The sequence below is a fragment of the Melitaea cinxia genome, chromosome 8 (genome assembly GCF_905220565.1).
Source record: "Melitaea cinxia chromosome 8, ilMelCinx1.1, whole genome shotgun sequence".
NCBI lineage: Eukaryota > Metazoa > Arthropoda > Insecta > Lepidoptera > Nymphalidae > Melitaea > Melitaea cinxia.
Window position 1 is genome coordinate 15,783,538 of NC_059401.1, and position 17,296 is coordinate 15,800,833.

The following is a 17,296-nucleotide window of genomic DNA, read 5'->3' on the forward strand; positions in this document are numbered from 1 at the left end:
GTAATATTTATAGCTATTTTTACAGAAAATAGAGATTTTATCGGCAAATAAGCCTATGTCCTCACAATGATTGAGTAAATCGCTGATCAAATGCGGAGCGCGTATTGTTGGGGCGCGTGCCGCGGGCTTATGCAGTAAGCGCGGACGAGGCCGACTTAAATAATTATAAAACCAATCGAGTTGTTTCCCTCTAATAAACTAAGTTGAAACCCATCTTTTCTATTGAAATTACTATGTTTAGTAATTTCAATGGCTTCTCGTACCAGTCGGGGTATATAATGGCGTTCTGTCTCGAGCATCTGAGCATTATGAAACTCAATCCAATGATTTGGTCCGGCTTCCAGAAGATGTTCCGCGATGGCTGATTTCTTGGTGTCGTTGTTTTTCATCGTCTTGATGTGTTCGTTAATACGACAAGATACCGTACGCTTCGTCTGCCCACATAGGATTTTCCACAACTACAATTGATTTTGTAAACTACGGGTTTTTCCAGGGGAAAGTGATCTTTAGGTGAACGCAACATTTGCCCTATCTTCTTAATATTTTCATTTCAGACATTGCTAAAGCCGATATAATATCGAGATGAGATAATAATAATAATAATAATAAAGCTTTATTATCCCTTAAGTTTTACATATTTTTACATAATAATTAGTTAAAATAATTATATTTATTAGTACGGTTAGTATAATATCTTAATTCCTATATTAGTGTAAGATTAGTCGTAAGGGCCGCCGATGGCGGTAAAAGCCTCCTCCAAACCACTCCAGTAAGCTCTGTCCCGCGCCAGTCTGGTCCACAGCGTTCCAGCCGCTTCGACCAAGTCATCACTCCATCGCTTGTATGGTCTACCTCGTCTTCTTTTCTTATCTCGTGGGTACCAATCTATTATACTTTGTAACCATCTCGTTTCAGTTACTCTCAGAATGTGACCAGCCCACCTCCATTTCAGTGTCATAATCCGCCTTACGATGTCCATGGCTTTAGATTTTTTCCTGATTATTGTGTTATTTATTCGATCTTTTAATTTTATATTCATGTAACTTCTTTCTAATGCTCTTTGACATGTTCTAATTTTATGTAAGTGGGTTTTTTTCAGTGTCCAGGTTTGACATCCGTATGTTAAGGTAGGGGCTAGGCAGATGTTCATAGCTTTTGTTTTTAAATTGATGGGTAAGGAACCTTTAAATATCTCTTTCATAGACCAGTATTTATTCCACGTGCATTTTATTCTTCGGTCGACTTCCTTGTCCTCACATGACTTGAACGCTATGAGATGTCCCAGGTACACATATTCTTCTACATAATCAATTTTAACTGTTTGCATCAATATGGGGTTTTCGTTTCTATTTGTCATGACCTTAGTTTTTTCTCTGTTTATTTGTAATCCGACCTTTTCGCTGTAGTAGTTAAGAGATTCTAGCATATACTCTAGCTGTGTTGAGTTTTCTGAAAGTAGAACGATGTCATCTGCGAATCTAAGGTGTGACAGGAACCTACCATTTATGTTGATGCCAAGGTTGTCCCAGTTGAGATTTCTAAAAACAGATTCTAAAACAGATATAAATAGTTTTGGAGATAGCGGGTCACCTTGCTTTACTCCTCGCTCTATTCGAAATTTAGGTCCCGGTTTTTCTAACCGTACCCGTGCCATACTTTTCATGTAGATCTTTTTTATAAGTTCTATGTATTCGCCTTCAATTCCTTGCTCGTTTAATGCGTTCCAGATAGAGTTGTGTGATATAGAGTCGAATGCTTTTGAATAGTCAACAAATGCGATATAAAGAGGTAAGTTATATTCTGTGTATTTTTCCAATATTAGTTTCAGAGTAAGTATGTGATCTATTGTGGAGTAATTTTTCATGAAACCAGCCTGCTCTATCGATTGATTTTCATCAATTTTTTTTGTTAGACGCCTTAATATTATAGACGCGAATACTTTGTATAAGCATGAGATGAGACTGATGGGCCTATAATTTGATACTAATTTTGGATCTCCTTTTTTGTATAGTAAAGCTATTTCGGAAAAAGTCCAAGATTCTGGTAGTTCTTTTTTATATAGAACTAGATTAAATAGCTTTGTAATTGGTTTTATTAATGTTTTTTTTCCAGTTTTGATCATCTCATTCGTCACTCCATCTGGACCTGGACTTTTTCCTAATTTTAAGTTTTTTATAGATAAATCCACTTCACTTTCTAGAATTTGTTGTACCGAGTCATTATTGTGTATCTTGCGTAGAGGGATTTCTTCAGTCTTGTTTGCGTTTTTATAGAGATCTTTGTAGAAATTGGTAGTCACCTTCATCAAGTCGCGTCTATGCGTGACAATAGTTCCGGAGCTGTCAAAGAGCTGTGTCATTAGCTGTTTTGTATTATCTGTCTCTCTATAGGCCTTTTTAATACCGCCAGTTTTTTCTAAAAGTTTACTTATTTTGTGTATTCTGTAGTTTTTTAAGTTTTGTTTTATTTTCTTATGTATTAATCTGTATAACTTACTCAGTGCTATTTTTTCTTGTTTAGTTTTATTTTTCTTATTTTTGAGAGCATATTTCTCTATATTTAAGTCTTTGATTTCTTGTGTAATGATATTTGGGTTTTTTAAGTTAGATCTAGTTTTTTCGGGGTTCCTCTGGCAACTATGCAGTATTGTTTCTAGTTTACTATTCAACTTTTGTACGTCATCTTCGTCTTCTAAATTCGCGAAAGACATATTGTTAATAACAGCTTTTGACTTTATGTTTTGAATATTTTTATAGTGAGCGCGGGATTGTTTGTTATTTTTTATATTTAGAGTAATTCGAACCATTCTATGATCACTTGGATGATGTAATTTACTTATGACGTTTAGATTTTGTACATTTTTTGGTATGTTCGTAGCTATAAAGTCTATCTCGTTCTTTGATTTTTCGTCTGGTGACATCCAGGTCCACCTCAGTTTTTTTGGTTTTTTAAACATTGTATTAACAATTTTTAATTTGTTCTGAAGACAGAAGTGTATAAACATTGTACCTCTACAGTTCCTATTACCGTAGCCATAGTCTCCCATTACTAAGCGCTGTGGAACTCTGGTTTTCCTATTTTAGCATTCATGTCTCCCATAAATATTATATTTTTAGTGCATTTACTGATGGCTTCATCTAGATCATTGTACATATTCTCTATCTCTGCTTCGGAAGCTGCAGTAGTGGGGGCGTAGGCTTGTATAAGACTAAACATAGTTCCGTAGATATTAACTTGAAGTAGAGCAACTCTCTCCGATAAAGCGATAAACTCGTGTACTTCTGTCCCTCTTTGTTTTTTTACTAAAAATCCCACTCCTTTTTCGCCTTTTGTTTTACCAAAATAATAAAGTAGGTAGCTGCCCCTATCTTCTATTCTATATCCCTCTCTTCTAACTTCTGCTAATCCAATGATATCCCATTTAATTTGTGATATAGCGTATTCTAATTCAATTATTCTCATCTCATTTGCTAGTGACCGAAGATTGAATGTTGCAATATAATATTTTAATTGGTTTGAAGGGTTTTCGTCTAAAACCCCCGCGGTGACGAGCCGTTCTGGGGGAGTTTGTTTTTTTCTATTAAGTATTGTAAAGCTTGAGTTTGGTTTTAGAGGGGGCTCTGATCTTCATGCATCGTTATTTTTTGAAATGAAAGACAGCATTGAATTACTGTTAGTTTTATATTTTTTATTTGTTTGTATCTGTGTTTTTTTTCTCTTTATTAGTTTTCAATAGTTCTGAATTTTCTGTTAGTTGAGGAGTCTTTTGTTAGTAATGTGTTCCTTTTTGTTCTTAATTATAAGCTTATCATATTTTAAAAAAGCTATATTTCCGTTTTTAATTTCTTTTTGCTGTTCAATTTTTAATTCTGTTCTCATTTTTAAAATATTTGGAGGAAATTCTTCTTTTATATATATATTTGTATTCGATAGGTTTTTCTTATTTTTTAATATTTGAATTTTCTTACCCAATGTAGATAGGGTGACAGATATAGGCCTAGGGCGGTCGCCTTTTTTCCCTATTCTCCGAATTGATTGAAGTTCTGTTTCTTGTATTTCTACTTTAACAATATTGGTAATAATCTCGAATATTTGTTTTTGAAGCTGTATATAGTGTTTTTCTTCCTCATCTATACCAAAAAAAACTAAGTTTCTCTGTACATTATTTTTCTCTAAGGCATATATCCTTTTTTCCTGTTCTTCCAGCTTATTACGTAGTTTTCCTAAGTCATTATTCATTTCCTGGAACTTCGTATCAAAGTGTTCGGTAATTTTCGTTGTGATATTTTTTTCCATTTGCAAGAATTGAGAGTCGATGGAGGCAAATTTCTTATTCATGTCAGTTTTTAATTCCTGTATCATCTTTAAAAGTTCATCCATTTTTTAGGTATTGTTAACGCCCTCTGTTATTGTTGTGTTTAAACTTCCGGAATTTTGTTTGATGGTTTAGTATAAGTACCGAAAAATAGATGTCGCTGGTTGTTAAGATGAATCGTGTTTTATTTTGCTTTTAGTCGATTTTACTTTATTTAAAAATTTTGCTATTTTACTTACGATGAGTTCTGTTTTTCTAGTTATCCAAAAATATTACGAGCACTGTTTGAAATTTAATTTTAGTGTGTTGTTAAATTGTCAATTAGCACTTAGTCTTTGTTTTCTTTATTTTTCACTTATCTACAAAACACTGCACTTAATCCAAATGGTTATTTATGTTCCACCTATCTTGTCAGCTTTTTATCACTATTTTACTCTTATATAGCAAAGTTTCCACTTTAATTATTTCAAAAACGAGTAATATTTACAGAGCTGATGTTTACCGCAGCACTGTTGCGCCTACCCTCTCATATCATCATCTCATAATATCGAGATGAGATATTGAGCGAATATTGATGAAATATTGATCGAGATAATTTATAATATATATTTCGGAGATCGATAAATATCGAGCTCCGCAAAATGAAAATAAAAAACATGGTAAAAATCCCGTTTATGAATATACTTTTTGTATATTTTTGTATATCTCTCTTTTACTTTAAATTCACAATTTGCACGACACGTTCTCTTTGAAAGTGTTCGTGTGGTAGGTGGCGCAGTTTGCAGTGACCTAGCTTTCTGATCTAGGGATTGTAAGTTCGATTCCGCTCCGAGTCGTTGTAATATGTATATTTATTTATATATGTATGTATGTATTATTTATACTTTATAAATATATCAGTCAGCTGTTATGTATACCACAAGTATTAAGTTGCTTACCTTAAGAATACACAACCAAGATACGTTCAATATAAATAATTTTATTAATTATTACAACACTCATTCAACAAAAAAAAAAAATATAAGAATAACATTAATCAATCAAGCTTTCACGTAAAAACAACACAAGTATTTGACAAATTTAAAAAAAAAAAAAAACAATAATAAAGCCATTAAACAGTTGAAATATAATTTATGTAAATTCTTATATTTACTAATGTTCATGTTAAATAAAAAATAAAAAAAAAAAAAAAAAACGAAATAAAGGCGTCGTCAGAACGCACCTGTACTGCTGGTTGAGCATGTGCGGCATGCGCGTGATGACGCTGGGCTCGTCGGGCGCGGGCTTGAAGGGCTGCGGCGAGCCCGCCACCGACAGCGCGCCCTCGCGCGCCACGCCGCGCAGCTCCGGCCGCACCTGCGCACAGCGCCGGAATGGGGCGCGTTTGTACGATTGCAAGGCGGTATGGCGCAAAGCGCTGTGCGGAGCGCTGTAGCGAGCTACAGGCGGCCCGCTATTAGGGCTGGTCAAGTGTATGACAATAAGATTGTCATTTTGTTGTGATGCTCATCATTTCATTTTTATTCTTTTTTTTTATGTCACTATGTCGGCAAACAAGCGTACGGCTCACCTGATGGTAAGCGATTACCGTAGCTTATAGACACCTGCAACACCAGAAGCATCGCAAGCGCGTTGCCGACCAAATCCTCAATCCACCCCAGGAGCTCTGGTCACCTTACTCACCAACAGGAACACAATACTGCTTGAAAACAGTATTATTTTGCTGTGATCTTCTGTAAGGTCGAGGTACTACCCCAGTCGGGCTGCTCCATATTTTGAGCAGGAAATTCCTGCTGTGCCCTACCTCTAGTAAATTGTTTAATGGTAGTAAAACTTTGTATCCTAGTTTGGCACTGTTGGAAGCCATTAATCTGAATGAATGAATGAAAATTTGTATCAATAACGATATTTGGTTTCCTTATTCCTTACCTTCAATGTTTAAAGGAACAATCGCTTTGATTTTTAGTTTGAATTGGTTATTTTTTATTCCCACAATTTATTTGATTTTTGATCTGATAAATTGTTAATATGCATATATCGTAAATTAGTTATTGAAATGTGAAAAACCTGTAGATTTTTAAATAAAAGAAAAAATCGATTAATTACTTTTATTAAAATCGATTTTTGACAAATCGAATAATATTGAATAAAGAAAAATCGATTTTTATTTTTATTTAATCGACTTTTGTGGTTCTTTATCGACTCGTATACTCATGTTTAAACACGAATGTAATGTGGCACTAGTACAATAATGAAGTAGAAACAGCTCGTAGAAACCGGTTTTTGACATTAGAGTGTCTCGCGTCGACATATAGTTTTTTTTAGATTTAGTATAAAGTTATACCTAAACTTCTACAATCGAAACTTCATAAAAGCAAGAAGAAAAAATTTTCGAAATCGTAATTTTTCGAAAATTTTCAGCGTAGCAGCTTTTTAGCTAAATAAATGAATACATTAATTGGACAATAACAGCAATAAATAAAAATATACCTGCAAGCGAGGAGTGACTGGAAACCTTTGTTCTTGATAATCAGGTGGAGCGCGGGGTCCGGGACTGCCATAGTTCTCCGGTCTATTTGGCATCCCATATCCCGAAGGACTAACAAACTCACTCTTCTCTTTCTTAACTCTCTTACTCTCCTGTAATGCTAGTCGAGCAAGACGCTTCTCTTCTCGTTCCTTCGCTTTCATTTCCTTTAGTTTCTCTTTCTCTTCTTTCTTTTGTATTCTTTCTTGTTTCCTTGCTTCTTTTTCAGCTAGCTTTGCTTCGCGTTCTTGTCTCTTCTTCTCACGTTCCATCTAAGATTCGTTTAATTTTGTTAATAATAATTATCTCTTTACTAAAAATAAGTGTTTGTGCTTAAAAATTGTTATGGCAATGAAATAAAATTAAGTAGATATTTGTGTATTTTTACAGTTAACAAATAAATATGAAGTACTTGACTAAACAGCATTATAAACTTACTTGATTTGGTCTCATAGGTCCCAGGACACTATCTGGCTTCAAGTCTGAAAATGAAAGATTTATGCTACATCTATAGTAGACAGAATGAAATGCTAAACGTTTATTAGAATTTAAGTATTATACTTAAGGAAGGCTAGAGCAATTTCGTTTTTTAAAGATTTTCTCACTATATATAGGGTTAAGAAAAAATAATCGGCAAATATGAACATTTGGAAAATACTACGTTTTTTTTTTTTTTTTGGTATAGGTAAAAAATATTCAGTCAAATCACCTTTAATCTTAACACCCACGAGTTTAGAGAGTGCGTCGTCGCCTCCAGCAGCCATACCGCGACCACGACCGCGCGGCCCTCTGCGACACAAACAAGACTTTTTTTATAAAAAAATATCATTTATATTTTCATCTTATTATATCACAATATATTTATTATGTCACAATATATTTATATATTTATTATATTACAAAAATACATTAAAAAAATCAAAAAAAAAAGTTGACGGAAACCATACAATAGTAGACAAAAGAAAGTCTCTCAGCGTAATCTGACATTAGGATCCCATGCAAAGCTGTTTTTTAGATATTGTATTAACAAAATATTCTTTATAGCTTTGCTATTTCGGTTTTTTATTTTTTATAAAAAATGCAAAATTAGTTTTTATCTTAAAGTTTTTGTATTAGTAGTTTGATTAAAAAAACGGTTCCAGATTTTAAAATACTCAGCCATCTTTGTCAAGCGTGATTTTAAAGAAAAATCACGCTTGATCAATGGTAGACAATTGTCTATGCCCAAAATATTTATAAAAATAGTAATAAATTATTCTGGAGACGTTTTACTTACATCTACCATTATTATGAATTTGCACTTACTGATCCAATTAAGTAAAATAGACCTCTAAACCTTCATTATTTAAAATTTCTATGGAAATTTTTTACATTAGAGTTTTACTGATTTGATTTTTTTGCATTATTAGGCAACTCTTCACATTAAAAGATACTTCATAAATAATAATAAAAAAAAAAATCTTCCTAATACCTGCTTCCTCGACCACCTCTGCTGCCGCGACCGCGAAGAGGCCTCGGCGTGGTGCTCATTTGTGGTTGGGGAGATTCGAACGCTAAAATATACACATCGAATTGTATAAAAGTTGTGAATTGAGCGTGGACTACGCACAATTTATTTATTTATGTATATTATACGTATATAGCAATCAACATAAAACATAGTATACTAGTATTTAATTTATAAAATATTACAATATCATTTATATATATTTATTAAACAAGCATAACCGCACGGTACCCGTAGTATACGGCGGATTTGACTTTGTTTTTTCGTTTGCGATTTTTATACATTATAAATATATCGAGGTTTTGATAGCGGGATTTTTATCGGGGTCTCCAGAACAGTCTCTCACGTTTTTTTAGTTATTGGTGTTAAATAACTATAGCTAATAGCTAAATAGATGACTTCGACGAGATCTGAATACGTAATATTCTGATTTGTTGTTTCATCTAAATTATTATTACATCTACATAACACTTGTTACCCTATGGCCAAACTTCAAAAAGAACTTTCTCTTCGGCTAGCAAAGACGAAGATAACTGGTTGACAACCTTTCGTCTCAACAAGCGCATAGCAACCAACAAATCAAGAGCAAAAACATTGCTAATATGTTTAACGACAGGTTCATCATCAGCAAGGGCATGAAGCGGACGTGCACCTGAATGGGAGAGCGCAACAATGGTCACAGCCAAGGTCCCGCACTAGTCTAGCTCTACCAAATGTTGTCGCCCGTAGACATATACAAACTTTTCATATCAGAATAATAATTATAGAATCTTATTTTATATATATTTTTTATACATACAATATTTTTTGATAGATGGCAAGAATTTATATTGTAAATTCTGCTGTATAATTTATCTTTTACAATCTATTCGTTTTATTATATATGCTATGTGCATGTTGTTTTTGATTTTATTATTCTTTATTAAAAAGTAACTGGAAATAACAAATATATTATAATTATTCTTTCGTTAAATAGCTCTTTGCTAAAATATCTTCTAAACAACAGAAACATATCCTAATGTAACAATTCAGATCCGTCACTCTGACACCCAATTAACGTCTAAAAATTTTTGCAACCTCATGTTTACAAAACCGTGAAGCGGTTTATATATTATCGACATATCGCACCTTTAATAAAACAAAGATGTAACTCAAAATTTGTGGATTTGGAGATTTTACAAGAAAACCCGTCTTCGTCGCGTAAAGAATAGGTAGACTTCGACTCCGGCGTTTTAACTATAAGATACAGAGAGATACGCGACTCTTTTCTATGAACTGGAACTGACAAGTCAGTTCTTATAAAGTGGCGTGATTCAGAGATGCACCGGCAGTGAGCGGAGATTAAAGTGCTGCCGTTTTGAGTAACATCAAATAATTCGATATTAGATTAAAAGGATTTAAAATAAAAAGATGATTTTTGTTATACTTCATTCTCTCAGAAAACGCATTTGATAATGATGTGTAACATTTGGATTTACTTCGGTTTTGTTTTAAAAATTGATAAATTTTACAAAGTTAACGCCTAACACTTCAGTTTTATATTGAAATATATGCCTTAGTTGTTGGAGTAATTGGTTAAGTATCACTTTATTGTAATAAATAAGGCTATTTATAAAAGTCTCTTTTGTTTACTTCTTTTTATTATTTAGAATGACGAAAGATAAGTAAAAACTTTCAACATTAATTCCCTTTTCGTGTAAAAGTTAAGAATAACTTGTAACTGTTGTGCTTATTTGTATAGGTTTTGAAAACGGAGTCGTCTTAGAGCTCACAATTTTTGTTAAGTTTCAGCGTATCGAGCGTAAAAGTTATAAGATAAACATAATAGTGTATCATTACAACCTATACAGTCCACTGCTGGACATAGGCCTCCATAAGCTTTCCCCAAAAATAGCGTGAACTTATGTGTTTTGCCCATAGTCACCACGCTGGGCAGGCGGGTTGGTGACCGCAGGGCTGGCTTTGTCGCTCCGAAGACGCTGCTGCCCGTCTTCGGCCTGTGTATTTCAAAGCCAGCAGTTGGATGGTTATCCCGCCACCGGTCGGCTTTTTAAGTAATATAATCATAGTGTAATAAGTTATAATTTTTTTTCATCTGATTACTGTAATAAATGTGAAAGTTTATGAGGATGACGTATGGATGGATGATTGTTACTCTTTTATGGCAAAACGACTGAATAGATCATTGTCATTCAACAATGCTGCTATTTTGACGTTAAATAATTATGATTATTATTCATCCTTAAAATATACTACAGTGTTATGAATTATTGTTATTTTAGACTAAAGAAGTTATGCAGGTTGAAGAGGAAAATCAACTAAATACATATATCTCCAGAGCCCAAAAATGTAACTGCAGAGCTGACGAAAATGATGACACCGACTCAATATTTTACTGTCACTTATGAGTTGACGAGAAAAATGACACCTAAATAATACTAGCCATTTACAGTCCTCTAGTTCGTCTTCAAGATCATCTTAATCTAGTTCCGATTCATCTAGCTCATCATCGTCAAGCTCTTCTAGCTCATCTTTATCCAGTTTTTCAAGCTCCAATAGTTCAATGCCTACCCAAAACCCTGCCCCACAAAACATTACAACGGATTGTGAAGAAAAGACGTCTTACACCAATTCACCACAAAATACTGAGCAAAATATGAGCAAATTCAGCTGAGAGAGCGACGAAATTACAATAGTGTGGCCAGTTACAATATTTCTCCAGTATAATACACAGATCTAAGTGACGTTGACCTGAGTGACGACGATGCACTGTAGATTTTAATACGTTGTTTAATAAGCCTGTCAACAGAAGAAATTTTATGTTTGAAAATCAAAGTTCTTCTGACTCTGACTGCAATAATAAACCAAATATTTGTCAGTCAGTTCAGCCTATTGCAATGCACTGCTGGACATAGGCCTCCCCAAGTTCGCGCTAGACATCCCGGTTTTCCGCAATCCTCATCCAGCTTACACCGGCAATCTTAGGTAGATCGTCGGTCCAACGGGCCAGAGGACGTCACACACTGTGTTTGCCAAGACGCGATCTCTTCTCCAGGACGCGTCTGCTCCAACAGCCACCGGTCCTGCGCCACAGATGACCAGCCCACTGCCACTTCAACTTGCTAATTCTGTGGGCTATATCGGTTACTTTCGTTCTCTCGCGGTAGTCTCGTTTCTAATCCTATCTTTGAGGGAAACCCCAAGCATGGCCAGTTCCATTGCACGTTGAGGGACTTTATATTTGTGGACCAGTCCCTTCGTCAGTGTCCATGTCTCGGCTCGGTAATGTTAACACAGGTAGGACGTATTGCTCGAAGATTTTTGTCTTCAAGCATTGCGGAATCTTCGAAGTGAAGACTTGACGGAGCCTGCCAAATGCCGCCCAGCCCCACCGAATTCTCCTATCGGCCTCCTTCTCAAAGTTGTTGCGGCCTAGTTGGATAGTATGGCCTAAGTAAGTATAATCCTGAACAACTTAGAGAAGGGTACCATCGACCGATACCTGTCTTGGTATGACTTGGTTGTTAGACATAACTTTCGTTTTGTCCAAGTTCATACAGAGAACGACACGTCGGGAGGACTCGTTTAGACCAGCTAGCATTTGGCCTAACTCGTCTAACGTGTCCGCAAAGATGACGATATCGTCGGCGAAATGAAGGTGAGATGTATTCACCGTTGACATTGATGCCTTGTTCAAGGTCTTAAAGATATCCTCCAGCGCAGTGGTAAACAGTTTCGGTGATATTACATCTTACTGTCTTACCCCACGTCGCAGGGAAATAGGTCTTGTTCTCTGGTCCTGGACATGAACGGTCATCGTCGTTGCGTCGTACATACATCTCAGTACCACGATATATCGCCAGTCGATATGACATCTCTGCAGAGAGTCCAGGACAGCCCAGGTCTCGACACAGTTGAAGGCTTTCTCGCAGTCCACAAATTCCATACACAGCGGCTGATTATATGTCTCTGTCTTTTGAATAATCTGTCGAACAGTATGGACGTGGTCTACAGTGTTGTAGTCATTTCGAAACCCAACCTGCTCTGGTGGTTGGAATTCGTCGAGTCTTATGGCGAGACGATTCAAATGTGCAGAAAATATTGATTCCGACGGTATTTAACTTAGGGTTTCACCAACCAAAAAAAGGTCAGTGTGATATATGTGTATCATAATTATGATAATTCAAACAATGAGCAAAAACAAGATGATAGACAATATAAGAAAGAAGAGACTGCTGATTTTTATACTATTTACTAGCTGACCACGCAAACGTTGTTTTGCCATATATGATAACTTAGGGGTATGAAAAATAGATGTTGTTTGATTCTCAGACCTACCCGATATGCACACAAAATTTCGTGTGAATCGGTCTAGCCGTTTCGGAGGAGTTTAACTACAAACACCGCGACACGAGAATTTTATATATTAGATTATTTGTGGTTAGTAATTATTTGTGATTTTAGGAGATATTTACTAGAGACTCATCATCATCATTACAGCCTATACAGTCCACTGCTGGACATAGGCCTCCACAAGTTTACGCCAAAAATAGCGTGAACTCATGTTTTTTGCCCATAGTCACCACGCTGGGCAGGCGGGTTGGTGACCGCAATACTGGCTTTGTCGCACCGAAGACGCTGCTGCCCGTCTTCGGCCTGTGTATTTCAAAGCCAGCAGTTGGGTGGTTATCCCGCCACCGGTCGGCTTTTTAAGTTCCAAGGTGGTAGTGGAACTGTGTTATCCCTTAGTCGCCTCTTACGACACCCACGGGAAGAGAGGGGGTGGCTATATTCTTTGGTACCGTAGCCACACAGTACCCGTAGCCACACAGTACTAGAGACTAATTGTACCTAATTCTTATATAATAGTGTATAGTTTTTGTTTTGTTTAAAAAACAATATTTGTAGCCATAAAGAGATATATAAATATCGGATGATTAATAAAAATTTGTTTAATTTAAAAAAAAGGTGATAAATTTCAGTTTTCGTTTTATAAAAAAATGATGGATTAGTACATACAACATCATAATTACAATTAAATAATCATAAAACGAAACATTGTGATTTATTTTTAAAACTTTTTGTTATGTTTTAATACTAAAGAGAATTTTTTTGAAATACTACCTAAAATATTAAGTAATTTTTGGCATAAAGAGATTTAAGTCGGAACTTTTTTTTCATCTCCATTTTACAGCTATTATAGATTTTAACACAGTTGTTTTTCTATTATTCTATTAATCTCTGTACTTTAAACTACTGATATCAATAATAAAAGTCATTAAAAGCATTACAAATAATTGGTAATTTTTAATCAAACACAATGCGGAAAAAGTGCTAAACTTCAATCGCCAATTCCCACAAATTGCGATTTTTGAGTTACATCTTTGTTTTATTAAGGGTGCGATATAGTTCATGATTATTTAAAAACCTCTACTAGTAAAACAAAGCGAAACAATTTGTTTGGTCGCTCTTATTTCAGGATCCATCTAACAGGATATATGTAGTTTAGATTAAATCAGAGCAGTCACCAACAAATATCAACAAATTTGATAACAAAACTCCATATAGTAAGAAATATTTAGAAAATAAATCTCTATTTCATAAGATTGTAAGGCTAACGTACAAGTGTAGTATCGCCTTTATACATACATAGTTTTTATTTTGATAGTGTCAATTGGTAAATACAGACTTTGGAATTTTGGCTACGGAGAGCCCCTTCCTCTCATCACCGGATTGTGGTATCAGTGCCTTTAAGCATTCTCCGGGTCCGTATCACTTACCAAGTGCCGCCTGCAACTCCTCGGTCTTGATCTTAGTGACGTCATCGGGCAACTTTTGCAAAGGCACGACGGCTTCCTTGCTGATCAAGTCAGAGAGAGCCTTTTTCTTCTCCTCGCTGGACTGTGCCTCTTCCTTGCGTCTCTTCGCGCGGTCCGAGTCCGAGTCTGACGTTATGTCGGAATCGTCAACTTTGAACTCGTCAGAGCTATCTGGCATGTGTTTACCGCTCGATTTGTGCATTTCCTGTTAAATAAAAGAAATTTTAACATGAATTTGGCTTGTGTACGAAAGGTTCGTTAATATTTGTTACTTTGTTAGTCCTAAATAATTAACGATAGTTTTATCGAAAATATATCAAGGTTTTATTCATCGTATTCGTCAACACATCTTTTCAACTATCAAGATTTCGAAAGTCCAAATAAGTATCAATTTATTTTACACATTTGGTACATTCGAATAGAATAATGATTTAATTTAAAAAGTTATGAAAGTCATTACTTAGGCTGAGATAAGTTAAGATACCTTATTAAAATGAAGTCCAATATGGTAGAGTGAGTGAAATGCACCGCATGCATGCAACCGTCACAAATCGATCACAATCGATTGGTCCCAGCAACTAGCTGTTGCTTTAGCGGTCGGGGTATTGATCCTCTAGCATTCGGCCAAGAAGATGTTCCCTGTGATCAGGGTTTTATGTCTGTGTATTGTGTGTGTCCGGGCCTCCGATACATGATTCCCATCTTACCGTCGTGTCCCGGGGCCGTTAGGTGCGAAATGATTGATGATGAGAAGCGCGTCGTACTGCGACAGGTACTACAGGTACTGTACACCGTAACAATACAAGACTCACGTCCTCGGACTCGGTGTTGGGCATCTCGGTGTAGTCGATCTTGCGGCGGCGCGTGCGCGGGTTGCGCGCCGGCGACCAGTCGTTGGGCTCGTCGTACTGCGACAGGTACTACAGGTACTGTACACCGTAACAATACAAGACTCACGTCCTCGGACTCGGTGTTGGGCATCTCGGTGTAGTCGATCTTGCGGCGGCGCGTGCGCGGGTTGCGCGCCGGCGACCAGTCGTTGGGCTCGTCGTACTGCGACAGGTACTACAGGTACTGTACACCGTAACAATACAAGACTCACGTCCTCGGACTCGGTGTTGGGCATCTCGGTGTAGTCGATCTTGCGGCGGCGCGTGCGCGGGTTGCGCGCCGGCGACCAGTCGTTGGGCTCGTCGTACTGCGACAGGTACTACAGGTACTGTACACCGTAACAATACAAGACTCACGTCCTCGGACTCGGTGTTGGGCATCTCGGTGTAGTCGATCTTGCGGCGGCGCGTGCGCGGGTTGCGCGCCGGCGACCAGTCGTTGGGCTCGTCGTACTGCGACAGGTACTACAGGTACTGTACACCGTAACAATACAAGACTCACGTCCTCGGACTCGGTGTTGGGCATCTCGGTGTAGTCGATCTTGCGGCGGCGCGTGCGCGGGTTGCGCGCCGGCGACCAGTCGTTGGGCTCGTCGTACTGCGACAGGTACTACAGGTACTGTACACCGTAACAATACAAGACTCACGTCCTCGGACTCGGTGTTGGGCATCTCGGTGTAGTCGATCTTGCGGCGGCGCGTGCGCGGGTTGCGCGCCGGCGACCAGTCGTTGGGCTCGTCGTACTGCGACAGGTACTACAGGTACTGTACACCGTAACAATACAAGACTCACGTCCTCGGACTCGGTGTTGGGCATCTCGGTGTAGTCGATCTTGCGGCGGCGCGTGCGCGGGTTGCGCGCCGGCGACCAGTCGTTGGGCTCGTCGTACTGCGACAGGTACTACAGGTACTGTACACCGTAACAATACAAGACTCACGTCCTCGGACTCGGTGTTGGGCATCTCGGTGTAGTCGATCTTGCGGCGGCGCGTGCGCGGGTTGCGCGCCGGCGACCAGTCGTTGGGCTCGTCGTACTGCGACAGGTACTACAGGTACTGTACACCGTAACAATACAAGACTCACGTCCTCGGACTCGGTGTTGGGCATCTCGGTGTAGTCGATCTTGCGGCGGCGCGTGCGCGGGTTGCGCGCCGGCGACCAGTCGTTGGGCTCGTCGTACTGCGACAGGTACTACAGGTACTGTACACCGTAACAATACAAGACTCACGTCCTCGGACTCGGTGTTGGGCATCTCGGTGTAGTCGATCTTGCGGCGGCGCGTGCGCGGGTTGCGCGCCGGCGACCAGTCGTTGGGCTCGTCGTACTGCGACAGGTACTACAGGTACTGTACACCGTAACAATACAAGACTCACGTCCTCGGACTCGGTGTTGGGCATCTCGGTGTAGTCGATCTTGCGGCGGCGCGTGCGCGGGTTGCGCGCCGGCGACCAGTCGTTGGGCTCGTCGTACTGCGACAGGTACTACAGGTACTGTACACCGTAACAATACAAGACTCACGTCCTCGGACTCGGTGTTGGGCATCTCGGTGTAGTCGATCTTGCGGCGGCGCGTGCGCGGGTTGCGCGCCGGCGACCAGTCGTTGGGCTCGTCGTACTGCGACAGGTACTACAGGTACTGTACACCGTAACAATACAAGACTCACGTCCTCGGACTCGGTGTTGGGCATCTCGGTGTAGTCGATCTTGCGGCGGCGCGTGCGCGGGTTGCGCGCCGGCGACCAGTCGTTGGGCTCGTCGTACTGCGACAGGTACTACAGGTACTGTACACCGTAACAATACAAGACTCACGTCCTCGGACTCGGTGTTGGGCATCTCGGTGTAGTCGATCTTGCGGCGGCGCGTGCGCGGGTTGCGCGCCGGCGACCAGTCGTTGGGCTCGTCGTACTGCGACAGGTACTACAGGTACTGTACACCGTAACAATACAAGACTCACGTCCTCGGACTCGGTGTTGGGCATCTCGGTGTAGTCGATCTTGCGGCGGCGCGTGCGCGGGTTGCGCGCCGGCGACCAGTCGTTGGGCTCGTCGCTGAGGCCGCCGTACGTGACGCGCGCGCGCACCACGTTCCCGAGCGCGTCGTACTGCGACAGGCCGCGCCTGCGCCACCTGCGGGGGGGAGTGAGATGTCACATCGTGATAAAACCAGAAAACAACAAACAAACATCCTACAACCTTGATGTCCGTCTAGAAATACTAGATAATATTCTATAAAATTTCAAT

The 17,296-nt window shown here is 38.8% G+C and overlaps 1 protein-coding gene across 1 annotated transcript in view; it reads right to left on the minus strand.

The window, feature by feature from the left end:
• LOC123656077 overlaps positions 1-17,296 on the minus strand; it is a 40,445-nt gene that overhangs the window by 5,542 nt on the left and 17,607 nt on the right. The window contains exons 17-26 of the mRNA XM_045591801.1: positions 17,011-17,182; positions 14,130-14,373; positions 8,314-8,395; positions 7,552-7,631; positions 7,281-7,324; positions 6,806-7,114; positions 5,538-5,671; positions 3,126-3,577; positions 2,497-2,691; positions 763-2,415 (exon numbers count right to left, since the gene is read on the minus strand). Of these exons, the coding sequence (XP_045447757.1) occupies positions 763-2,415; positions 2,497-2,691; positions 3,126-3,577; positions 5,538-5,671; positions 6,806-7,114; positions 7,281-7,324; positions 7,552-7,631; positions 8,314-8,395; positions 14,130-14,373; positions 17,011-17,182 (3,365 nt within the window). The remainder of the gene's footprint in view (positions 1-762; positions 2,416-2,496; positions 2,692-3,125; positions 3,578-5,537; positions 5,672-6,805; positions 7,115-7,280; positions 7,325-7,551; positions 7,632-8,313; positions 8,396-14,129; positions 14,374-17,010; positions 17,183-17,296) is intronic.